Source organism: Theropithecus gelada, chromosome 2 (genome assembly GCF_003255815.1).
Source record: "Theropithecus gelada isolate Dixy chromosome 2, Tgel_1.0, whole genome shotgun sequence".
NCBI lineage: Eukaryota > Metazoa > Chordata > Mammalia > Primates > Cercopithecidae > Theropithecus > Theropithecus gelada.
Window position 1 is genome coordinate 96806075 of NC_037669.1, and position 26547 is coordinate 96832621.

Below are 26547 nucleotides of genomic sequence, written 5' to 3' on the forward strand. Positions count from 1 at the left end.
GTTTGTGTAAAAGCTGACATGTCTGCCTCTTTCCATAATAAAGAAATACCAGCTTGAAAACACTTCATTTATCAGGGGTTTACCTCAGTCATCTGTAACATAAGTGAGAATCAAGAAAGGTGCGTGAAGAATCCTTTGAACTTTCAACTGGAATTGATTTAACACAGTCCATGTACTTCACTCCCAAGAGAAGGATCCAGGCCCTCTTTTAGAGTCTCTGTTCTAGCCGTAGAAATCATTCTAAGAAGTTTATCTATTTGGTTTTTTGGTCCTTGAGAAGTCAGAAACCACCATCATGAGGGTGTTTAGATTTCTGGAAGTAGGCAAACCTACAGAGGAAGAACAGGTAAGGAAATGAAAACCTGTCATAAGAGATAAGAATTCAACAATTGGGCATTAGGAAAGCAAAAAGTAGCCCTACATATCTAAAAGACTTCGAAGGCCTCCTTCACCCTGTGAAATGGCTGATACTTAGAATGTTGGTGCTAAATCCGCAAGGAAGTTCTGTTCTGTGCTCTCTGTGTAAGAAAGTAGAGAAACATGGGATACATTAAAAAGTTCATTCAAAAAGGTTATTATAGGAGGAGCTTTTTCCCTCAGAGGTAAAAACATTCCGTTTGTCTTGAAGACTTCAGTTATTTGTGAGACTTTATTATTTTCTGATGATGCCAGTTACAAGGTAACTGCCTTGTAAAAAAAAAAAGCCATTGGTTAAAGTCTTCTTCCTCCATGGTGCTTCTTAGGCCTTTCTCTTCCTTCTTAATCTGAAGGGGATGGTGTTTCTTAGCCTTCCCAGGCTTTTGCTTTTCAACTTCTGCTCTAACTTAGCACCCCTGTCCTGTGGCCGTGTTGATCTTACTGCTCACTTTCTAGAACGACCCCCCCCCCCATCTCCGCAGTAATTAAGCACTCACACCTGTACACATAGCAGCCTTTGTCTAAGTGATGCTACTGGGTTGGAATAGTCAGCATGGGGGCTGGGAGGCAGAAAGGAAACCCACTGGTGCAGGGGGTAAGCTATAGGTTCTTGAGCAGGGAACTCCTAGAAGAGATGGCACTTTTTGTGGAAGGATCCCCTTAATTGATACTTCCCTTCACCCAGCCTGCTTCTGTGTATCTGGCAGGGCGAGGGAGTTCATGCTCATGGTGACAAAGATGCTTCCCAGGCCAGACTGGTTGTTATAGCCTCCCAGTTACCTGCTGTCTCTCTGTAATAGAGAGAATCTCAGGTCCATAGGCATGAAGAGGCCTCTTGTATTAGGCCCTTGTGGCAGGGGCCCCCTTGCCATTGTCACCCAGCTGCCCCACTTACTTTTGATGGGGTTTCCAGGCATGGGCTTGCTGTGATGGGGTCTTTCTTGCCAGTGCTTGCCTGGCCATCCTGGGATCTCTCTGTGGAGCAGGGTAGTCTCAGGCCCAGCAAGGAAGAAGAGCACTTCCCCAGGAAACTTATCGTTAGTTGGGGGGTCCTCATTGATTTCCCCTTGCCGGTTTAGCAGGGCTCCCCTGGCACTGACAGAATTCCTACTCAAATGTGGGAGGAATGAGCCTGCTTGGGCTACCTGGGTTGGTAGGTTGGGGTTGGGAAATGTCAGGCCTTGGTCTCCTCCTTCTGTTGGGTGGGGGAACTTAAGGTGTGCATGTGCTGTGTTGTTCCTTCAGCTCTGGGTTCCTAAACCATCTCATCTTCCTTTAAGCACCTTTCAGAGTTCTCCTTTGGTTGCCTTGTTTGTTATTTCCAGAGTTTGTTTATTTAATAAGGAGACATGGGGTGAAACAGGTCTCCATTTCATTTAGACCGGAAGTCTCTCATTACATTTTTAAATGCTACATTACAGTTGTAATAAAGTACTCTAAAGTAGTGTTTAACACTTATCTTTTTTTTTTTTTTTTTTGGCAGTTCAACTTTCTCAATTGCTTTGCCTCACTCTTCTACATTGCCTTTGTCCTGAAAGATATGAAGCTTTTGCGCCAGGTGAGTATAAATAACAGAAAAATATCAATTTTTTAGGTCATGGAGGTGGTTTTCTCTCTTTAGATGCTGCAATTGGCTTCAAATTATTTTTACAAATAAAAATCTTTTAAATTTTGTATATTTTAAAGCAAATTCTAAATAAAAAGTTATTAGGAATCACATTGTGTATTATGCTCAGCTGAAATGAGTTGAACCTAACCAACCTGAAAAATTAATAGTATAGGGCAGTAAAATCAATTATATAGTTCACCTCAAAGCTTGTAAGCAACTCTAACAGCAAAAATGTAGTATTCATTAATCGAACTGTTTTGTGTGCCTTGGGTGGGGATGATTGGTGTAACCCTAGGTCTCGCAAATTTAATTTTTAAATTAATAAGTTGTTAAACTTTAGAGACCAGTGGATCCTTTGCAGTGCTGTATCTTTTCTAAAGTGTCTGACATTTATTTTGGTGTGTTGTCATTTCTGGATCACATAATACCAATGAATAATAAATTAAAAACTAATTATTGATTCTAAATTCTCCTTTTTATATTTGAACCAGTTATAAGTAAATGGCTGTTTTTTTCCCAGTTTTAATATTCTGAGATTGTTGGTGAGGAGTCTCAAAGCGTAGACTCCACTTGTTAAAGATTATTTTTCAAAATAGAGAAAGTTTAAAGTAATACATTTGGAATTGATGAGTTGGATGTACATGTAATAGTGGTCCCATGTAATAGTGTATTAGTCGAATGTGACTTCTCATTTCTTCTGCTTTAAAGAGTCTCCTTTATTTAGCAGAAAATAGGGGAATGGAGGACTGCTTAAAAAAACAGTTATAATACCACAAAGGTGGGGTGTGATGGAAACACTCATACCTATCTGAGAAAAGTGGAGATTGCTACATCTCTGGAAAGCGGCTCTCTTGATAGCTTTACCAAGAACCTTAACTCATCCATAGTAAATCATCAGAGAGGAGCAAAGATTCATGTACGTAGATATCCAAGCACCAGCATTATAATAGCGAAAATTGGGAGTAATACTTAATTCAACAGCAGTGTACGGGCCAAGTAAAAAAGAATTTTTAATGACATGGGAAAATGCTCACACATATTAAGTGATAAAAGCAGTAAACAAAGTTGTATCCATATAGGATAATTATAGTTTTATTTTTATATATGATTGGAAAGAAATATCCCAAGAAATAGCAGTGGTTTTGTTATGGTTGTGGAATTATGGGTGGCTCTTTTTTTCTGTTTTCTTTTTTTTTTTAAATTAATACATGCCTAGTTGTACATTTTTATGGGGTACATATGCTGTTTTGTTACATTCATAAAATGTGTAATGAAGGCTGGGCATAATGGCTCATGCCTGTAATCCCAGCACTTTAGCAGGCTGAGGCAGGCAGATTGCTTGAGCCCAGGAGTTCAAGACTAACCTGGGCAACATGGCGAAATCCTGTCTCTATCAAATATACAAAACATTAGCTGGGTGTGGTGGCACATGCCTGTAGTCCCAGCTACCTGGGAGGCTGAGGTGGGAGGATCACCTGAGCCTGGGAGCTCCAGGCTGCAGTGAACTGTGATCGCGCCACTGCACTGTAAAGTGAGACCTTGTCTCAAAAAAAAAAAAAAAGAAAGGTGTAATGATCAATCAAGGTATTTAGAGTATCTATCACCTCGAGTATTTATCATTTCTATATGTTGGGAGCGTACAATACATTGTTTACACACCCACCCAGCCTCTGGTAACTGTCATCCCACTCTATCTCTATGAGATCAACGTTTTTAGCTCCCACATATGAGTGAGAGCCTGTGATATTTGTCTTTCTGTGCCCGGCTTATTTCACTTAACATAATGACCTGCAGTTCCATTCGTGTTGCTGCAATTGACAGAATTTCAGTCTCTTTTATGGCCAACTAGTATTCCATTGTGTATATATACCACATTTTCCTTATCTGTTTATCTGTTGATAGACACTGAGGTTGATTCTGTTTCTTTATTATTACGAATAGTGTTGCAATAAACATGGGGATGCAGGTATCCCTTTGATATGCTAATTTCTTTTCCTTTGGAGAAATACCCAATAGTTGGAATGCTGGATTCTATGGTGGTTCTATTTTCAGTTTTTTTTTTTTTAGATGTCTTAAAAAAAAAAAAAAACTCTCTCCATACTCTTTTATATAATGTCTGTATTAATTTCCATTCCCACCACCAACAGTGTATAAGAGTTCCCTTTGTTGCACATTCTTGTCAGCATCTGGATTTTTTGGGTCTTTTAATAATAGCTATTCTAGTTGGAGTACGATGATATCTCATTGTGGCTTTGATTTCCATTTCCCTGATGATGAGTGGTGCTGAGCATTTTTTCATATACCTGTGGCTATGTATATGTCTTCTTTAGAGAAATGTGTATTCATGTCTTTTGCTTACTTTTTAATGGGATTATTTGTATTTTTGCTATTGTTTGAGTTCCTTGTATATTCTGGTATTCTAGGTATTAGTTCCTTATCAGATGCATAGTTTGCAGATCTTTTCTCCCATTTAACAATTGTCTCTTCACTGTGTTGTTTCCTTTGCTGTGCAGAAGCTTTTTTCTTTAATGTAGTCACAGTTGTCTATTTTTAGTTTTATTGCCTGTGCTTTTGAGGTCCTAGCCATAAAATCTTTGCTTAGACCAATGTCCTATAGTATTTCCCGTATGTTTTCTTCTAGTAGTTTTATAGTTTCAGGCTTTATGTTTAGATCTTTGATCCACTTTGAGTTGACTTTTGTCTGTGGTGATAGAGAGGGGTCTAGTTTCGTTCTTCTGCGTATGGATACCTGGTTTTCCCAGCACCATTTATTGAAGAGGGTATTTTTTTCTCCAGTATACATTTTTTTTTGAGATGGAGTCTCACTCTGTTGCCCAGGCTGGAGTGCAGTGGTGCAATCTTGGCTCACTGCAGCCTCCAAGGTTCAGGAGTTTCTCATGCCTCAGCCTCCCAAGTAGCTGGGATTACAGGCGTTCGCCACCACGCCCGGCTGATTTTTGTATTTTTAGTAGAGACGGGGTTTCACCATGTCGGCCAGGCTGGTCTCAAACTTCCTTTTTTAATTTTTTCTTTGAGACAGGGCCTCGCTCTGCCGCCCAAGCTGGAGTGCAGTGGTGCGATCTCGGCTCACTGCAAGCTCTGCCTCCCAGGTTCATGCCATTCTTCTGCCTCAGCCTCCCAAGTAGCTGGGACTACAGGCGCCCGCCACCAAACCCGGCTAATTTTTTGTTTTTTTAGTAGTAGAGATGGGGTTTCACTGTGTTAGCCAGGATGGTCTCAATCTCCTGACCTCATGATCCGCCCGCCTTGGCCTCCCAAAGTGCTGGGATTACAGGCGTGAGCCACCATGCGGGGCCTCAAACTTTCAGTCTCAGGTGATCTGCCCGCCTTGGCCTCTCAAAGTACTGGGATTACAAGTATGAGCCACTGCACCCCACCTCAATATACATTCTTAGTGCCTTTATAGAAAATCAGTTGACTGTAAATATGTGGATTAATTTTTTTTTTCTGTTTTTTTGTAGCGAGGGGGTATGTATTAGTGGTATAATTTAAATTCTTTAAAAAAGAATTTAGTCAAACTGTTTTTTTCCGTAGTTGGCAACATCATTTAGATTTACATGTTGCAGTCAGGATGAAATGTTGAAGAACACAACTGCAAGTTAATTCATTTTTGTAATGATTCTTTTTTTAAAGTTTTAGAATTGACAAATAATTGTACATATTCATGAAGTACATGGTGATGTTTTCATACATAAAATGTATCGCAATCAGGTCAGGGTAGTTAGCATATCCATCCTCTCAAACATTTTTTATTTCCTTGTATTGGGACTGTTTAATTGACCAGTTTGTTTCTTATTATAACATTATTTGTATTATAATCTTATTTATCTTTTAATCTTGGTCTTTCATGTGAAAAAACATAAATTGGGAACACCTAGCTTTTGTAATACTAGTTTTTATAACACAATAGTATGCTATTTATTGAAGATTCCATTTTATTTGTTGCATAACTGTATTTGTTATAAATGCTATAGTTTTATTGATTTATATATAATTTTTATATATTTATATATAATTTATATAAATGCTATATTTTATTAAGCTATATTCCCAAAATATGATCTGTGTGCTTCTCTTTAGAGCTTGGCCACTCTCCTGATTACCTCCCAGATCCTCAACCAAATTGTGGAATCTCTTCTTCCTTATTGGCTCCAAAGGAAGCATGGTGTGCGGGTGAAGAGGAAGATGCAGGCTTTAAAGACAGACATTGATGCTACATTATATGAACAAGTCATCCTGGAAAAAGAAATGGGAACTTATTTGGTAAGTTGGAATATTGCTGAATTAAACATTTACTGAAAGTGAATAGTAGCCATGCACCGAGTTCAACAAATGTTACACATTCATGATCTCCGATGTGGCTATTCTAGAAGTGCTTTCCAGTCAGTCTCCTCGTCATGAACCACTTTAAAGTGAAAAGGATAGAATTGTGTGTTGAAGCACTGCTGTCTGAAATCCAGAGTTATGCCTAATGACACCAAAGGGCAAATTTGGAGAATTACGTGACTACTTTGCTTTGCGGAGAGCAGGGTAGAAATAGTTGCCCCAGAGATGACAGAACGGGAGAGATGGTCCCTGAAGAGGCAGCGGCATTGCTCACTCTTGACACTTCAAACTCATGGAAAATGATGGCCGCACCAGCAAAAGATAGAGGCCCATTGATGAACAATGGAATGCCAATCTGAAGATTGAATTTTAGTTTACGTTAGTCCTATTGTATAAATATAAAACAGTTCCTTTAAGACAGAGAGTTTCTGAATTATTTTTAGGAACTACAAGCAGATCATTAGAGATTTACACTTTTAATATTTGAAAGAAAGGTCTAGTTCATAAAATCTGACTATGTGTTCAACCAACTTTTATTGAGCTCTGACTACATTCACTGTTTCTATATTTCACATTTTTTAAGGCCATTGTTTCTTAACATCCTGCACCTTCCTTGTTGCTACAGTATTCCTTCTGGTGAAATACATCCTTCAGTGGGTCATTTACTAAAAGCCCGTTATTGTGAAACTTGTTTTTCATCTTGAATGAGTTTATCTCCTGATTATTGAGTATCTTGACTGACTTTCATAATTTTTCTCATGTGCTTAGGAATTTAAGTTTGTATGTTCATGTTGAGTAGGACTTTGTCCTTTTCTCTCTGCTCACTTCTGCCTTATTTTTTGCAGTTGCCCCCACTGAGCCTCCAAGCCCCTCATCCAGAACCAAGTGTTTGTATCCCAGAGCTCCCATCTTGTGGTGTTGATGAGGATTTTATAGATCTGGTCACAGAGCCAGTTGGTAGCATGCTGTTGGCATAGCTGTAGTTACCAGGCAGCAGTTGTGGCTTTTTTAAAGCCTCCTTTGAAGGGCAGGGAGCGTGGTCCCAACCCCTGGTTTTGCTCAGCAAGCCTGGTTCCAGTTACATTCCAGGGGAGAGGGTGCTCTTGGTTCTCCTCCTGATAGGATACAGATCCTAGCCCCTTCTATCATCGCTGTGTTTGAGGGAGATGATTCAAAGTATAAACACATAGTACACTTTGAACAGTAACATTGTTTATATTTATATATGAAGCATAGAGAAAAGACACACACCTACTCTCTCTCCAGAGGAAGAATTAAAGAGAAAGAACACATGGGCATAAGTGTGGAGCTGTCCTTTCTGGATTGATTGAGTGCTAGCTTACTATGGGATAAAAGTTAAATTATATCATTTTACTGTAGGATAAAAGTTCCCATTATGTCAGGATCCTATCCTTGCCTGTGCTTGGGGGTGGTATTCTTGGCCACATTTATTTTCCTTTCTTCACTCTCTTATAGAAACTGCACCAGCAGTCTGTCCCCCTGTACTCTGTACTCTCATTCCATCCCCCCTCATCTTTGAAGGCCTCCTGTCACCGGCCATCACCTGGTACTCTTGTATCTCCTCCTTCTCCTTCTAACTGCTCCACCAAGTCAGCAACTTGCCTATTTTGAACTAAGCAAACTCTTCACATCTTCTGCTGTTTTTGTCCTGTCTTTCCCTCCCCTCACAGTTTTCTGCAATAATTCTCCATATTGTTGTCTCTAGTTTCCTACTTCTCTTTCTATAATCAATTAGAATCTGCTTTCAGCTCTTCTTTTTCTCCAAAATTGTTTGGGCAAACAACATTATCTCCTGAAGTACCCAAAACACAATTCATAATCTTCTCAAGATGGGTTTCTCCTGCTTTGCCCCTGACTCAATGAATGGTTTTTAGTATAGTCCTCATCTGAGCAATTCTAATTTATCTAAGAACTGTATGCCAGTGATGTGACACTGCCAAAATCTCAGATCTTACCTCTTTTGACATTTCAAGGTATCTGACAAAACCTTTATGAAGGAAGGTGAGGGAGGCATGGCTATTCCCATGTCAAAAAGAAGCGAATGAAGCTCTATGTCATTAATCATTTGGTGACTAAATCAGAAAGAAGGTTCAAGACTTTGCCTTGCCAATTCAGAATATTTCCGTTATACACCACAGGCTCTCTGATGTGAAGTAAAGGAAATAATATATTGATTTCTCTCAGGTCCTGGGTCTGTGAGTGAACTCTAGGGTTTACAGTGCCACTCCTTTTTGGACCTGCAGAGTTCTGCATGATCTGGCCATTTCCCACTCCTAATCTCTTACAGGTTTCTTTTTCATTATCTCCACTGGAGTGACATTGGATATTTGCCATTTCAGTTCTCTCCATGTATTTGGAGGTGGGGATACTTTTGGGTCACATTTATTCTGGATGATTGTTTCCTATGCATGAATCCTTTCTTCTGGGTTCATTTTTCTCCTAATTGAAATCAATGAATTTAGAATTGTATTTTCTGTAATCTCATCCTGACTGTTATATATGAGTCTAAAATAATGTTACCAAGCTTTGGGAAAAAGCAATTTGGCTGAAACTTTAAAAACATTACTATAGGGACATGGATGCAGCTGGAAACCATCATTCTCAGCAAACTATCGCAAGAACAGAAAACCAAACACCACATGTTCTCACTCATAGGTGAGAACTGAACAATGAGATCACTTGGACTTGGGAAGGGGAACATCATACACTGGGGCCTATCACGGGGGGGGGGGGGAGGGATTGCATTGGGAGTTATACCTGATGTAAATGACGAGTTGATGGGTGCTGACGAGTTGATGGGTGCAGCACACCAACATGGCACAAGTATACATATGTAACAAACCTGCACGTTATGCACATGTACCCTAGAACTTAAAGTATAATTAAAAAAAAAATTACTATAAGAGTAATACTCACTATAGAAAACTTAGAAAATGCAGGATACAGTCAATATATAAAAAGAAATTATCTGTAATATTGCCACCTATGGTAATCCCCTGGGTCTCCTGACTGCTGCTTCACCAGCCCAGGACTAAGGCTGTGTTGCTTCCTAGATCTTCACTGTCCTCTGCTGTCCTTTTCCTGTGAACTGCCCACTCATATCCAACTGCATAGCTGGGTGAGGCTGAATTTTCCTGATGACTGTTTCAAGTAGAACATCATATTGCTGCACAGTAAATGAACTGCGTTCTACTAAATGATACATTATAGAAGTTTGCGAAAAATGTAAAAAGTGCCAGTCTACATTAACATTTTTTGAAATGTAATTATTTTTCAAAAACCATTTATGTTAATATGTTATTGTTTAAATGAATTAATGGAAGATCTTTAAAATTTCTCAGTTTTTTTTTTTTTTTTTTTTTCTTGTGAGACAGGGTCTCACTTTGTCACCCAGGTTGGAGGGCAGTGGTGGCAATAGTGGCTCACTGCAACCTCAACCTCCCAGGCTCAAGCAATCCTTCTATCTCAGCCTCCTGAGTATCTGGGACTATAGGCACGCACCATCATGCCTGGCTTATTTTTGTATTTTTTGTAGAGATGGGCTCTCACTGTGTTGCCCAGGCTGGTCTTGAACTCCTGGATTTAAGCAGTTCTCCCACCTTGGCCTCCCAAAGTGTTGGGATGAGCCACCATGCCTGGCCTAATTTCTCAGTTTTAATTAATAATATAGTAAGCATCAAAGCATCAACTAGATAAACTCACGTAAACAAAATGTCTCTTTTTTTGAGATAGAGTCTCGCTCTGTCGCCCAGGCTGAAGTGCAGTGGTGCGATCTCGACTCACTGTACCTGGGTACAGTGTACCCACTATGCTCCCGAGTACCTGGGACTACAGGTGCCTGCCACGCCCAGCTAATTTGTTGTAGTTTTTAGTAGAGACAGGGTTTCACCATGTTAGCCAGGATGGTCTCAATCTCCTGACCTTGTTATCCGCCCGCCTCGGCCTCCCAAAGTGCTGGGATTACAGGCGTGAGCCACTGTGCCTGGCCAAACAGAATGTCTTTAATGTCCTCAATAATTTTTAAGAGTTTAGGACTCTTAAGACCAAAAAAGCTTGAAAATTACAGCTCTAGAGCAACCTCCTTGCCGTTTTTCAAGGAATTGGCTTTTGTAAATCTATTGTTTGGTCTTACTTCTCATAAGATTTGAGTTAAATGATTTTGGAAGTATACCACCATTGCACCCCATCAGGAGGCATTGACGTCTGGTTGCCCATTTTGTGGGGTCAGCTTGTTTGATCATTTGGTTGGCTTGGTAAAAGGCAGACTGCACAGGTGGTTTTTTTTTTCTTCATTGTATAATGAATAAATTATCTGTGGGTCAATACTTTTGAGTCTTTCCTTTTCCTTTTTATAAATAGTATCTCTTTAAAAATACAATTTCTAATTGTTTGTTGCTGGCATATGGGAATGCTGTTAATTTTTATATCTTTTACCCACAATTTTGCTGAACTCTCCTGTTATTTCCAAAATATTTTCTATAGATTTTGTTGGATTTTCTATATAGGCAGTAATTTGAGCTATAAATAATGACCATTTTCTTTCTTCCTTCAGTCTTTACCCTTTTTATTATCTACTAGGCTTGCTAGTATGTTCAATATAATTTGAATAGAAGTAATTATTACAGGAATCTTTATCTTATTTCTGATTTTTTTCTTCTTCCCACCATTGTGTGTTATGTTTGTTCTGTGTTTTTAGTAAATAACATTTTATCAGTTTATAACTTCTCAGCTGAGTGTTGATAGCATGGTCCAACAAAAAGAGAGAATAGGGTAGATTGTGTCTTGGTTAATATATTCTTAGTGTGTGTATGTGTTTTCTTTGTTAAATTTTCATTTTTTTCCTTCTTGCTGTTGGATTATGTCCTTGGTTTGCTAAATTTATTGGCTCAAAAGCACTCAGAAGTGTAAAAGGTACTGATACAATGTGAATGTGTACCTATCATCACTCAGAATCGCCTGGAGAGATGGAAACACAGAGTGTGGGGAAACAGAGTGTGGGGAAACACAGAGTGTGGAGCACACTGCTGTGTTTGGAAAGGACTCCCTGGGTGCTATACATTAATAACTCCAAGAAGGCCTTTGCATGATTTCCAGAGGCTTCCCAATAGCACACCTGAGAAAAACTGCCTGCACATCTCTGCATAGGCTTGATCTTTACAGCCTGAAACAGTACAATTTTGAATGCTGAGCATAGGGTATCAGGATTTCTTAAGACCGAATGTGGTAAAAATGGCTTAATTGCTAAGATTTTTACTCTTTCCCAACTCTTGATTTCTTCATCCTTCAGAGAAAGAGATTGATGCAATGTCACTGGGTATATTTAAGAACCATAGCTAGGGCCGGGCGCGGTGGCTCAAGCCTGTAATCCCAGCACTTTGGGAGGCCGAGGCGGGTGGATCACGAGGTCAGGAGATCGAGACCATCCTGGCTAACATGGTGAAACCCCGTCTCTACTAAAAATACAAAAAACTAGCCGGGCGAGGTGGCGGGCGCCTGTAGTCCCAGCTACTCGGAGGCTGAGGCGGGAGAATGGCGTGAACCCGGGAGGCGGAGCTTGCAGTGAGCCGAGATCGCGCCACTGCACTCCAGCCTGGGCGACACAGCGAGACTCCGTCTCAAAAAAAAAAAAAAAAAAAAAAGAACCATAACTAGATGCTGCAACACAACACAAGAACATACTATCTAGAGCCAAAGACAACCAACCAAGTTATTTAGAAACTGCTCACCTTTGAATCCCAAGCCGAGCATTTAACCTGCCAGTTCTGAGGTTTATGTGTATAGTGGTACTTTCTGGTGAACCTCGAAAATAGCCAGTGAGACTCAGAATCTGTGGGTTCATACTTGATTCAGTTATCCAGAACATCTGGAAGAAGCACCTTTTGCCATTCCCAATACCCTATTGTTGTGTTTGAGATTTTCTGTTTAGTAAAATATAAAATAAGAAAAACTGACTGGAAGTGGACTCTGACTTACACTAACACTGAACCTAATATGCTTATCTTAGTGAAAGACTGGTTCAGAGATGCAATAATAATAATGTTTATTAATTTAAAAACATTAATGCTTATGTTGCTGTAAAATATTGTGATGAATACTTTTCTTAAACTGAAATTATTATTGCATGTGTGTGGGATGATCATGAAGCCTGAGGGTGTCAGAAGTTGGAGAAACACTGGTGTGTGGTGGGGAAACTCTTTGAGGTTTTTTGGAATAGTTAGAGGCCACGGCTTTGAAGAGTATTGCAAAAGGATATTCCTATTATATGATATTAAAATAATGCATGGTTGTTTATATTTTCAGGGCACCTTTGATGATTACTTGGAATTATTCCTGCAGTTTGGTTATGTGAGCCTTTTCTCCTGTGTTTACCCATTAGCAGCTGCCTTTGCTGTGTTAAATAACTTCACTGAAGTCAATTCAGATGCCTTAAAAATGTGCAGGGTCTTCAAACGTCCGTTCTCAGAACCTTCAGCCAGTATTGGTGTGTGGCAGGTAATTGTTTGAGAAAATAATTATTCCTTTAAAAAATAAAAATATGAGGTGTTCTGACAGGGAGAAAAAATTAAAAAAGTAAGCCCTACAGAGAGATTTAAGAAAACTGAGTTTGTTTGTTTTGTTACAAACTAGCTGTGTGGCCTTAGATAACCATTAACTTTGTCTAGCTTCACTTTTCTTGTTTTTAAAATTGGGGGTTAGGCAAGATAAATATAATTTCTAAGACCCCTTTTAGATGTGAAACTCTGACTATCTTCTGGGAAAGTAGCCAGCTGAGACTTCATCTCAGCCAGTATTAATGAGACCCTCCCTGCTATAGTGTCAGTGGAAGCCACATGGGGAGCCTAGACTTCTGCTCCTATCTGGCAGTAATAGACTCCTTTTTTAGTTTCTGCTAGTCTAGTTTTCTAGTCCTGGGGTGGTGTCAGAGGAAGCCTAGTGGAATATAAGAAGTTTCCACCACAACCCTGCACAGTGGAGGCCACATGGGAACATATATGAGGCACCTGTCCTTCTCTCCCTGAAGGAAGAATCTGTAGAGGTCTGGTGGGAAGCCAGAGCACCCATCCTTGTCCAGCAATAATGAGGAATCCCCGCTGGGTGCCAGTAGTTTCTACAGGGGGAACCTGGACTTCTACCTCTACCTGATAGTAATAAGGCATTATCCCCTCTTCCCTTGCTGGAATGGTGTCAGAGAAATCAACTAAAACAGAAGGTTTAAATAAGATTTAGAATCTTATCTCTCCTAACATGTCCAGGTTTCTATTTAAAAAATCACTGATCAGACTGGGTGTGGTGGCTCACACCTGTAATCGCAGCATTTTGGGAGGTTGAGGCAGGCGGATCACCTGAGGTTAGGAGTTTGAGACCAGCCTGGCCAACATCTCTATTAAAAATAAAAAAATTAGCCAGGCATGCTGCTGGGTGCCTGTAATCCCAGCTACTCAGGAGGCTGAGGCAGAAGAATCACTTGAACCCGAGAGGAAGAGGTTGCAGTGAGCTGAGACCGCACCATTGCACTCCAGCTTGGGTGACAGAGCGACACTCCATCTCAAAAAAAAAAAAAAAAAAAGAAAAAGAAAAATCACTCATCATAGAAAGAACCAGGAAGAAATCAAGCTTAATGAGAAAAGACAGTCAGCAGATGCCACTACCAAGATGACACAGGTTAGAAATATTGGACAGAGATTTTAAAACAGCCTTATATAAAAGTTTCAATGAGTAATTATGACCATATCTGAAACAAATGAAAAAACAGACCCCTTTTAGATGTGGATGTCTCAGCAAAGAGATGGAAGATATAAAAGAGAATTGCGTTGATATTTTAGAAGTGACAAATACCATAACTGAAATAAAAAGCACACTGAATGAGTGCAACAGCAGAATGGAAGGGACAGAGGAAATAATCAGAAACTGGAAAATAGAATAAAAGAAATTATCAGCTGGGTGCTGTGGCTCACGCCTGTAATCCCAGCACTTTGGGAGGCCAAAGCAGGCAGATCACGAGGTCAGGAGTTCAAGACCAGCCTGGCCAACATGGTGAAACCCCGTCTCTACTAAAAATACAAAAAATTAGCTGGGCCTGGTGGTGGGCACTTATATCCCAGATGCTTGGGAGGCTGAGGCAGGAGAATCGCTTAAACCTGGGAGGCAGAGGTTGAAGTGAGCTGGATCGCATCACTGCACTCCAGCCCGAGCAACAGTGCGAGACTCCATCTCAAAAAAAAATTAGCTGGGCGTGGTAGCGGGCACTTATAATCGCAGCTACTTGGGAGGCTGAGGCAGGAGAATCACTTAAACCTGGGAGGCAGAGGTTGAAGTGAGCTGGATCGCACCACTGCACTCCAGCCCAAGCAACAGTGAGAGACTCCGTCTCAAAAATAAAAAGAGGGAAATTATCCAGTCTGAACAACAGAGAGAAAATATTCTGTAAGAACAAACATAACCTCAGGGACCTCTGTGGGTATAAAAAAGAGCTCACATTCATGTCACTGAAGTTACAGAAGGAGAGAAGGAGGAGGGAGGGGCCCAAAAAGTACTTGAGTAAATAATGGCTAATAACTTTTTAAATGCGGCAAGAGACCCAAAACTGCAGAGTTAAGAAGTATTGTGAACCGCAAACAAGATAAAACAAAGAAATCCTTGCCAACACACATCATAAACACTTGAAAGCTAAAGACAGCATTTCAAGAGCATCAAAAGAGAAATAACATCTCACCTATAGGGGAAAAACAATTAGAATGACAGCCAATTTCTTATTGGAAACCATGGAGGCCAAAAGAAAGTGGCAAAATATTTTTCAGGTCCTTTAAGTGTTGTCAATATAGAATCCTGGCTGGGTGCGGTGGCTCACGCCTGTAATCCCAGCTCTTTGGGAGACTGAGGCAGGTGGATCACCTGAGGTCAGAAGTTTGAGACCAGCCTGACCAACATGGTGAAACCCCATCTCTACCAAAAATACAAAAATTAGCTGGCTGTGGTTGCAGGTGCCTGTAATCCCAGCTACTTGAGAGGCCGAGGCAGGAGAATTGCTTGAACCTGGAAGGCGGAAGTTGCAGTGAGCCGTAGGTTGCAGTGAGCTGGGATCACACCGTTGCACTCCAGCCTGGATGATAAGAGCAAAACTCCATCTCAAAAAATAAAAAAAGTATGTGTGATATATATATATATGTGTGTGTGTGTGTGTGTGTGTGTGTGTGTGTGTATATATATCTCCCCAGAGATAATATTTTTCAGAAATGAAGGAAAAAGCAAGACACTTTCAGATGAGAGCGAACTAAGAGAATTTGTTGCCAGTAGACCTAGCCTAAGAGAATAGCTATAGGAAGTTCTCTTAACTAAGGAATTATAAAGGAAGAAATCTGGGAACCTGAGGAAGAAAAAACATGGTAACCAAAAATATTAGTAAACAAAATAGACTTTTCTTCTCTTATTGAGTTTTCTATGTTATGTTTGATGGTTGAAGCAAAACTTGTAATACTGTCCAATGATTCTAAATATATGTAGAAAAAAATGTTTTATTTATTTTTTGTAGACATGGGCTCCCACTGTATTGACCAGGTTGGTCTTAAACTTCTGGCCTCAAATGATCCTACCACCTTGGCCTTCCAAAGTGCTAGGATTACAGGCATGAGCCACTACACCCAGCCTATGTAGACAAGATACACTGTCTGATTCTTTCCCCTGTGTCAAGACAAGTATATTATAAATAAAGGATGGTAGAGGGAGGTAAGGTTTCTGTGCTTCACTGAAACTGATAAATGATGACACAAGTAGAATGTGGTAAGTTATGGATATGTAATACCTAGAGCAACCACTGAAAACATTACACAAAAGGTATACTGAGGAACATTATAGATAAACCAAAATGGAATTCTAAACAATGTTCAAGTAAACCACAGTAAGACAGGAAAAAGAAAGCAGAGAAATGAAAAACAGGGAACAAACAGAAAACAAGGAAATGACCAGCTGTACATCCTAACATATCAATAAATACATTACTTGTAAATGGTCAGACAACAATTAAAGACAGAGATTGGGAGAGTGGATTAAAACACATGACTGAAGTATATGCTGTCTTTAAGAATCTCAAGTCAAATATGATTTAGGTGGGTTGAAAGTAAAAGAATAGAAAAAGATGTATATGGAAATATTAAAAGAAAGAAGGAATGACTATATTAGTGTCAGATAAAGTAGACATCTGAGCAAAAATTGCCAGAGAGGACGATTCTATGATAAAAGTGTCAAATTACCAGGAAGACATAGCAATCTTAAATGTATATGTACCAAAGAACAGAGTTTCAAAATATGTGGGGGAAAAAAAACTTGAACTGAAAGGAGAAATATTAATAGATGACCAGGAGAAATGAATGGATATGTTCATACAAAGACTGCACAGGAATGTTCATAGCAACTTTATTCACAGTAACCCCAAACTGGAAACAACCCAACTTGCCACCAGTAGGCAAACGGATAACAAAAATTTTGACATATTTATAAAATGGAACCCTGCTCAATAAAAAAGAAATGAAATAGTGATACATAAAACATGGATCAATCACTGAATCATTATGCTGCTTGAGAGAAGCAGACACAAAAGAATGTATACTGTATGGTTTTAGTTATATCTGATTTTTGGAATATGCAAACAAATCTATCTTGACAAAAAGCAGATCATATTTTGCTTGGACCCAGGTGTAAAGAGAGGGCTGAATTGCAAGGGTCATGAGGAATCTTTTGGGGGAAATGGAAATGTCCTGTGTCTTGTTTGTGGTGCTGGTGGTTTCACAGGTAAATACACCTATCAAAATGTGATGAAGTATATACTTTAAATGCATGCAGTTTATTGTATGTAAATTATAACTCAATATAGGTGATTTTTTAAAAACCTGAAAGTTTAGTTACAAACATACTGCAAGTTCAGGAAGCCAGGCACTGTCATATGCTGCTGGTGGAAGCATGAGCTGGTCAGCCCATGCAGTGCAGCTTCATATTATCTATCAAAATTACAAATGGATGTCCCCTTTGACTCAGCCATTTCACTTTCCAGAATTTAGCCTCTTTCCACATTTGTTAAATGATGTTCTTATAAGATCACCAATTGTAGCATTGTTTGTAATAGCAACTAAATGCCCACCAGTAAGAAAATGGTTACATAAATTCTGATAACGTCCGTGTAATAAAATGCTGAAGCAGATGTGGCAAAGAATGAGGGAGGTCTTTTAGTATTGACACAGAAAGTCCCTCAAGACACTTTAAATGACCAAAGCAAGGGACCTGACAGGGAATAGGAAAGAGTGTATATGTTCAAGTTTGCTTGTTTTGCATAAAAGTGTCTGCAAATAGTGGTTATCTTCTAAGGGGAATGGGAGCTGGGAAGTGGAAGAAAAGGGGAGAAGGGAACAAGACACTCTTCACTATGTACTTAGAATTTTTGATTTTTAAGCTATGTGAATATAATCAAAAGTAAGTAAATAGAAATTTTAAACTAAAGACAGTCTTAGATTTCTTATGAAGAAAACTGTGGAAAAATAATCAGACTACACAAAAGATTTCTAAATTGTAAGATGGCAGAAGTTCTTCATGGGACAAGATGTATTCATATTAAGTTTGGATTCAGTCATCTTTTGTTTTGCTTCTTTTAAAATTAATGTTTCTAATAGTACGTGTGTTTCTTGGAATTAGTGGGTAAATTATTAAGTAGTGATCACCATATGCTTTATATTAAAGAAAAAAAGAGCAATGGTCACAACATTTCTCCATCCATCCTTTGCAGTATGCACCAAAGTCTCCTTCAGGGGATGCTGGACCAGTTTGTCTAGTATGTCTCAGTGGGGCCTAGCGTCTATATTTTTCTAAAGTTCTACATTTGATTTGCTAAATGATGCTAGGAAAGGATCACCATTTATCATTGGTGCCTTGATTGTAAAGCTGGTTATAGCTGAGTCAGATGTGGTGTGTGATGTCAAAGTAAAAGGATGGTTTCACAACATAAGTTCCGTTTGAAATGTTACCTGTTTTTTAATGTGAAACATTTTTCCCTGGCAGCCCTACTTTAGATTCCCCTTAGATGTGAGTAGAGTAACTTTAACAGTATTCCCAATTCAGGTCCAGGGCTGCCTCCAATTAGGAAGATAGAACATACTGCTTTGGGATATTCATGCCAAAAGTGTCTAAAATACTGCCTAACAGTATGGCTTTTTTCAGCTAAAAAAAATCATACCATGACAGAGAAAAAAGTTTAAAATGTACTTGGAATGTTTAGAACTAGGGTAAGACATTTTCCTTGATTTTTAGATAATATGAAAAAGGATAAGGAAATATGGAAGCAGTCATTGCAATTTTTAATTTTCGTTCTTTTTTCTTTTAGTTGGCTTTTGAAACGATGAGTGTTATATCTGTGGTCACTAACTGTGCTCTGATTGGAATGTCACCACAAGTGAATGCAATCTTTCCAGAGTCAAAAGCAGACCTCATTTTGATTGTAGTGGCAGTGGAGGTAAGTAAAGATTTAAACTTCTTTTAAGCAGCATCCATATCACGTTTCTCTATTCCAAAGCAGTGCTGTCTTGGGCTGTCCATGGCTGACAATTGAGCAATACGCATTTACTGGTAAGAAAGCAAAAACGGTTCAAGTAATAGAAGACATGAGGATCAGGCTTTGTATTTATGGTTATTGCCCAAGTATGAAAAACTGTCACCCTAATGCAAACAGGAAGTGACATTTCCACTATTGTGCTGGTCTGCCCAGTGCTAAGTAGGTAAATCCTATTTGAGGGTCAGGCACCATGGCTCATGTTTGTAATCCCAGCACCCAGGCCAAGACAGAATGACATGAGGCCAGGAGTTCAAGACCTGGGCAACATCATAAGACCCTGTCTTCACAAAAAATTTAAAAATTACCTGATGTAATTTGGTACCTGATGTGTTGGTTCATTCTTGTAGTCCTAGCTATTTGGGAGGCTGAGGCAGGAGGATTGATTGAGCCCTAGAGTTCACAGTTATAGTGAGCTTTGATGGCACCACTGCACTCCAGCCTGGTCAACAGAGCGAGACACTGTCGCTTAAAAAAAAAAATCCTATTCAAAATCAAATTCTATACATTTAATATGTATTTTTAGTCTATTTTAGAGAAAAGACAGTTCTACTTTCTTAAGCAAATAAATCCTAAGAAATGCTTTTTGATAATGACTTAAGTCTCATTTGCTACAGGTGTGAAATTCATTGTGAAACACTCTGAAACTTCAAAATGTAATTGGTAGGACGATACATAATTTCACATGCAAAGCACAAGTAGGCTGTCTGTGCTCTTTTTAGGTTTTTCTTTTATCATGTTTCAGAATATGGATCACTGTAACATCTTGGAAATTAAGCACTAACCAAATGTAAATGGAATAATTTGTAGGAATTTTTTTTGTTGCTTGTAATTATAGTTGTCAAGAATATTGTGACCACCTTTCATTTTTAGATATTTTAAAAACAGAACAGTTTTGGAACTCTATAAAAGCAGAACTTAGGAGGATTCTGAATGGTGTTTCATATACTTAAGGCCTTAGGACTCAGGGCTGACCAGAGGAAAGGAAATCATGAACTTGCACATTTCCAGTGTTGGCTAAAGAAATATATTCTGCTTTGCTCTTTTTTGCTCTTATTGTATTTGGTAGGAATCTGTGTTCATGATAGATGCTATATGTGGAATATGCATTTTGGAGAATGATTTTAGACAGCAGTGAGTGGGAGGGAAAAGAGAATGGCCCTGACAGATACAAGTAGGTCTATTTTGAATTTTGTAAGTTGATAGAATTTTGGAGAGCTATTTGCAAGGCTGATTTATGACCTGTGGAAGTGAGAAAACAAGACAGAGTTACCTTTGACAGGGAGAGACCAGTTGGCTGGGCTTGTAGTGCGCCTTCCTGATTTAGAATATGGCACTTAACTTCACAGATCTAAAAATTTGTCTTTGCCAGTACACTCAGAGTTAATTAAAGGCTTTTGGGACTGACTGAGACTTAAAACTCATGAAACTTACAAGGGATTGACCAGAAATCCAGGTGGTTAATTTACAATAAAAAGATACTTTACCAATACCATAACAGTGGATGTTCCAGTGAAGGTGGATTGGTTATTAGAAGATTTCTTGGTAAATTTAGAACAAGAGCAGGAGTAGTGTAATATCTTAAAAGATGTAGAAAACCTGAAAACCATCCCTGCTTCCACACAGAGCAGAGCTCTCTCATGAACCAGCTCTTGGTGTCCATCGCTAGCTTCTGAGCAATGCTGGATGAGCTCATTATAGTCCACTTCTTGATTTTTGCCCTCACTTTCTCTAGATTCCTGGCTGACTCAGTATATTACCATTGATTAGCCTACTGTTTTCTTTTGTATTTAGAGATACCTTAATCACATATTGAGGGCCTGGTTCTTCTTACTTAATTCGGGAGACTTACTGGCCTATAATACTGTTGTGCAGGTGGCTAGTCTCACGTGTTACAGGATGGTTTTGCTAGTCTAATCCTCACGGATTCACTTAATCTGCACATTCTAGGGATACTTGGCTGTTACCCTCTAGGTTCTAACCATTATGCCTCCTCTTATTTATTTATTTATTGTCTCTTCACATTGTGAAAAAACAGCTGTTTTTTTTTTTACCTTTATTTTTTAAATTATTATTTCTTTTACATTTTTAAAAAATTATTATTATTATTATACTTTGAGTTCCAGGGTACATGTGCATAACGTGCAGGTTTGTTACACATGTATACTTGTGCCATGTTGGTGCGCTGCAACCATCAACTCGTCAGCACCCATCAACTCGTCATTTACATCAGGTATAACTCCCAGTGTAATCCCTCCCCCCTCCCCCCTCCCCATGATAGGCCCCGGTGTGTGATGTTCCCCTTCCCGATTGTCATTGTCTAAACTGGCAAAGTAAGAAGCATTAAGGAAGGCTCGGAAGAAGCCAGGAAGCATCAAGGAAGGCTCCCTCCAGGTTTTAGGGGGATCCTATTCCTGCCAACATCTTGATTTTGGACTTCTAGCCTCCAGACTGTGAGACAATACAGTCCTGCTGTTTTAAGCCATCTATAATAGTTTGTGATAATTTTGTTCTTTGTTTCTCTTCTGTTCTAATAACTTTTGTTAGCCGATTTTTAAAGGGTCAGTCTGCTAGCAACAAATTCTCTTTAATTTTTTTCTTCATCTGAAAACTTTTTTTCTCTTTCATTCTTAAGTATAGTTTTGCTGGACATAGAATTCATGGATGGTGATCTTTTTCTTTCAGCACATGAAAAACATTTTGGTACTTCCTTCTAGTCTCTCCATGGTTTTGGATGAGAAATATATCATTCTAATTGGTGTTTGCCTGTAGTTAATGGGTCCTTTTTTCTCTGGCTGCTTTAAAGATTTTTTTCCCTGTATCTTTAATTTTTGAAAGTTTAATCATAATGGGTCTTAGTGTAGCTTCTTGGGGGTTTATTCCGTTTGGGGCATGCTCAGCTTCTTAGATCTGTGAGTTTTTGTCTTTAACCAAATTAAGGAACTTTATAGCCATTATTTCTTCAAGTACTCTTTCAGCCCCACTCTCTCCCTTCTCCTGGGATTTTGATATGAATCTTGGGTCTTTTGTATTTTCCCACAGGTCCCTAAGGCTCTGTTCAATTTTTGTCAGTCTGTTTTCTGTTATTCACATTAGGTGAATTCTGTTGATATATTTTCAAGTTCACTGTTTCAACATCTTCTGTATGTCCACACTACTATTGAGCCCGTATACTGAGGTGTTTTTTAAAAAAAATTTCTACCACTGCATTTTTCAGCTCTATAATTTTCATTTGGTTGTTTTTGTAAGTTGTATTTCTTTTGCATGTGGATGTCGTTTTCCCAGTACTATTTGTTGAAAAGGTTGTCTTTTCCCTAATGAGTGGTCTTGGCACCCTTGTTGAAAATCATTTGACTGTGTATGGAAAGTTTGCAAAATCATTTGACTGTATATGCGGAGTTTATTTCTGGGCTCTTGATTCCATTGGTCAGTGTTTCTGTTTTTATGCCAGTGCCATACTCTTGATTTCCGTAGCTTTGTAGTATGTTTTGAAGTCAGGCGGTGTGAGACTACTAACTTTGTTTTTCTTTTTCAAGATTGTTTTGGCTGTTTCAGTGTGTATTTGTGTCAATGTGCTTGCAGTAAGCTATGGCTATTTATTTTATGATATTTTAAAATGTTAACTATTGATCAGAAGTTGGATTATATTGGCACAGATGGGTCCTCTCTTTCTGCCACAGTGTGTATTTGAAGATTTGTTTTGTTTATACCTTATTGACTTTCATACATTTGAGAGGGCCCTAGCTTTGGTTTCTCAATAGAAAATTTTGTGTGTCAGGACAAAACAAAGCTCAAGCTGTTTGAAATAGCCAAAAAATTAGAAATTTACCAATTTTATTCTAATGTTGCTGAGACCTCAGCTGAATGCCATCTGGTCTTGTAATGAATCCAAAAAGTGTAACATTTGCAAATAGAATAGAAAATACAAATTTTTGGTTTGCTACCATTAAGTTTGTAAAATCGTGTTGAAATTCTAATTCTGAATTTTACAAGGTAACTGTGAGGTGATAGATAGGATAATTAGATTAATTTTGCTAATCATTTCACAGGATATACATATTTCAAAATATGTTGTGTAACTTAAATATATTCAATTTTTATTTGTCAGTTATACCTCTGTAAAGCTGGAAAAAAAGAATGTTACAGAATGTTCATCAAAACTATCAGTGGGGCCGGACGTGGTGGCTCATGCCTGTAATCTCAGCACTTTGGGAGGCTGAGGTGGGCAGATCACCTGAGGTCAGAAGTTCGAGGCCAGCCTGGTCAATATGGTGAAACACCATCTCTACTAAAAATACACCGGGTGTGATGATGCGTGCCTATAATCCCAGCTACTTGGGAGGCTGAGGCAGGGGAATCACTTGAACCCAGGAGGCAGAGGTTGTGGTAAGGTGAGACTGTGCCACTGCGCTCCAGCCTGGGTGACAGAGCAAGACTCTGTCTAAAAAAAAAAAAAAAAAAAAATCATTGGGTCCATTAACATGTTTGTTTATAAGATTTTTCTCTTTTATCTGAAAATCTTTTCAAATAAGGAAATTAAATGTCAAAATTAACTTTAAAATAGAATTTTTTTACTGGCGTCTACATAATGTTCTTACTGATTTAAAAAAGTTTTGCTAGTAGCATATTGAATTAGCAGCATACTATACTTTCATATGTTTATTCATGGTCCCTATAAGAGCAGAAATTTTACTAACTCAAAAAATGCCATAATCTATAAATACATAAAAATCCTCATAAATTTTTAACGTCTTGATGGAAAAAGCAATTTAAGATGCTTTTTTTCTCCAAATTAATTAACCAAATAAATATCCAGATACACTTACATGATTAGAATTTGTTAACAGAACAAACACGACTTAGAAAATGTAGCAGTTTTATAAAGTTGATGTTGAGTGTTAATGTTCTCAGAATTTAAAATTGGATGAATTGATAGTTTCTATTGCTTTCTGGATCATATTTCCAAAGCCAGTTCACTTTATTTTTTATGTAGGTTTCCGATTCTTCTTCTTCTGTTTTTTTTTTTTTTCCAAACAGAGTCTTGCTCTGTCACCCAGGCTGGAGTGCAGTGGCACGATCTTGGCTCACTGCATCCTCTGCCTCCTGGGTTCAAGCAATTCTCGTGGCTCAGCCTTCCAAGTAGCTGGGATTACAGGTGCACACCACCATGCTTGGCTAATATTTGTATTTTTAGTAGAGACAGGGTTTCACCATTTTGGCCAGGCTGATCTCAAACTCCTGACCTCAAGTGATCTGCCTGCTTCGGCCTCCCAAAGTGCTGGGATTACAGGTGTGAACCACTACACCTAGCCCTGATTCTTCATTTTTTTTAAAGCTTGATTTAGTACAGATGAAATTGAGTAAAGGCAAAAATGATCACTACTGTATTCTGAGAACTGGCATGTCTGTCACAACTTTTGTGTATTTACTGCCATCTAGTGTTGCCTTTAAAAATTAATGACACTTGAATACTACTTTTATTTGCAGAATAGTTAAAGAAATTTTTATGGACTGAACCAGAGAATAACCTACCAATGTAATAGATGAAAACATATGAAAATGCCATTTTTTGTTTGTTAAAAATAAATATTGGCGGTGTCATAAAGTTCAGCCCTCAAGATTAAATCAATATTCAAATAGTTTCCCTTAAGTAATTATCATCCTTTCTTTTGAGGCAAACTTAGTTTACTTTTTTGATGTAATTTTTAGCAAAAAATTACTACTTTACTTGCAGAATTACATATGTCTCCAATTTCTAAAAAATGGAAATGGCCTGATATCCTCCAAATATCAAATCTTAGCTAATACTTCATTTTAGTAATAAATGAATTGACAATTTTCTTTTAATTCTAAAATTGGCAAGATGTAGCTATCAGATATGTTGAACACTTAACAATTTACCTACTAAAATCGGTTCTTTTTCTAAGCTGAAAATGAGTTAACTACTCACTCCAGAAGTTATACTGCATTTCTGATGTTTAGGGCCTGGTGACCACCAAGCTTGCTAGTACCATGCATGTTTAATTGGTGGTTTAAAAAATGTCATTTAATTGCAGTTTCCTTTTAAAAATAAGTTTTCATGTGGCACCCCCTCTGCCTCTACCAGCAGCTGCTTAGAAGCAGAATTAAGGCCGGGCATGGTGGCTCACGCCTGTAATCCCAGCACTCTGGGAGGCCAAAGCGGGCAGATCACGAAGTCAGGAGATCGAAACCATTCTGGCTAACACGGGGAAACCCCGTCTCTACTGAAAAGACAAAAAATTAGTGGGCACTGTGGCAGACTCCTGTAGTCCCAGCTACTCAGGAGGCTGAGGCAGAAGAATGTCGTGAACCTGGGAGGCGGAGCTGGCAGTAAGCCGAGATCACGCCACGACACTCCAGCCTGGGCGACAGAGCAAGACTCCATCTCAAAAAAAAAAAAAAAAAAAAAAAAAGAAAAAAGGAAAAGAAAAGAAGCAGAATTGAGTCTAATCTGTAATACCAGAGGTATCCTCTGAGAATGAACTGAGCCTTTCCAGATTCTTTTGTGCCCTGACTCACAGGCTTATTTTCCTAGTTTCAGATTTGAAAGTTGCAAGCATTATACAGATAATTCCTATATATTCTTTATCAGGATTCACTAATTTTGAACATTTTGTCACACATGTGTTCTTCCTCTCTCTCAACTAAGAGAGAGGGAGGGAGGGAGGGAGGGAGGGAGAGAGAGAGAGAGAGAGGGAGAAACAGAGGGAGAGGAGAGAGATTTGTAGATATTTGAAACTATACAAATGTAGTTTCTATCCCTATACTGCCTATTAGTGTATCACCTTGTCTTGTGAGCCCATTTCCTTGACTGCAGAGTGAGGCCAGTGCAGCCTCCCTTGCATGAGTGCTCTAAAGAGTAGAAACGACACATGTGTAACTCTGATTACGTGTCTGGTATTGAGGAGGTGCTTACTAATTTGCAGGTCTTGTTACCACTCTCACAAGGTGAGGCATAGATGAGGTTGTATATGTAAATGCCAAACACAGAGCTGAGTACTTGGTCAAGGCACAGGGGATGTGAGCTGCAGTTCTAACCACTTCAGTATCAGAATGAAACTTTTGTTATCTTTATTATCATTTTCATCATTATTTGTTTAAGCAGGCACTGTCACAGCATAGAGGTAGCTTGGGGTGTCAAAGTCTGATGGTAGCTGAATTAGAATCCCAGCATTTCCTTTTAATCTTTGAGTCTCAGTTTCCTTGGATATAAAATGGAGACATTGGTAGTGTACACTAGAAGTGTCAGGCACCATGTTCGATGCAGAGGAGGAAGTGGAAAATTGATAACAGTTTATAGCACCACCATTGTTAATGAGTTTCTCTTTCAGCAATTAGTTCGTGTGTCTGTGTCGGCTCTAGATTTGTTGTCATGGGCCAGGCTGTCCATCGTAACATTGCATTGGTTCCGTCTGTGTTACAGTTTGCTGCTTACATGTTTATCTCCCTCTCTTATGTACCTTCTATCTGTGGCGTGGCTGTTTTCTTCTCTCTGCTGATCTTGCTTCCACGCCTCAGCCTAGCCCTCCCTCCCTCTCATTCA

The 26547-nt window shown here is 38.9% G+C and overlaps 1 protein-coding gene across 1 annotated transcript in view; it reads left to right on the forward strand.

Moving 5' to 3' along the window:
• The window catches only part of ANO10 (anoctamin 10), a 246195-nt gene that overhangs the window by 43060 nt on the left and 176588 nt on the right, over nucleotides 1-26547 (forward strand). Inside the window, 6 exon segments of the mRNA XM_025375355.1 lie at nucleotides 1901-1975; nucleotides 6128-6310; nucleotides 12695-12886; nucleotides 17062-17109; nucleotides 17111-17179; nucleotides 18759-18887. Coding sequence (XP_025231140.1) covers nucleotides 1901-1975; nucleotides 6128-6310; nucleotides 12695-12886; nucleotides 17062-17109; nucleotides 17111-17179; nucleotides 18759-18887 — 696 coding nt within the window.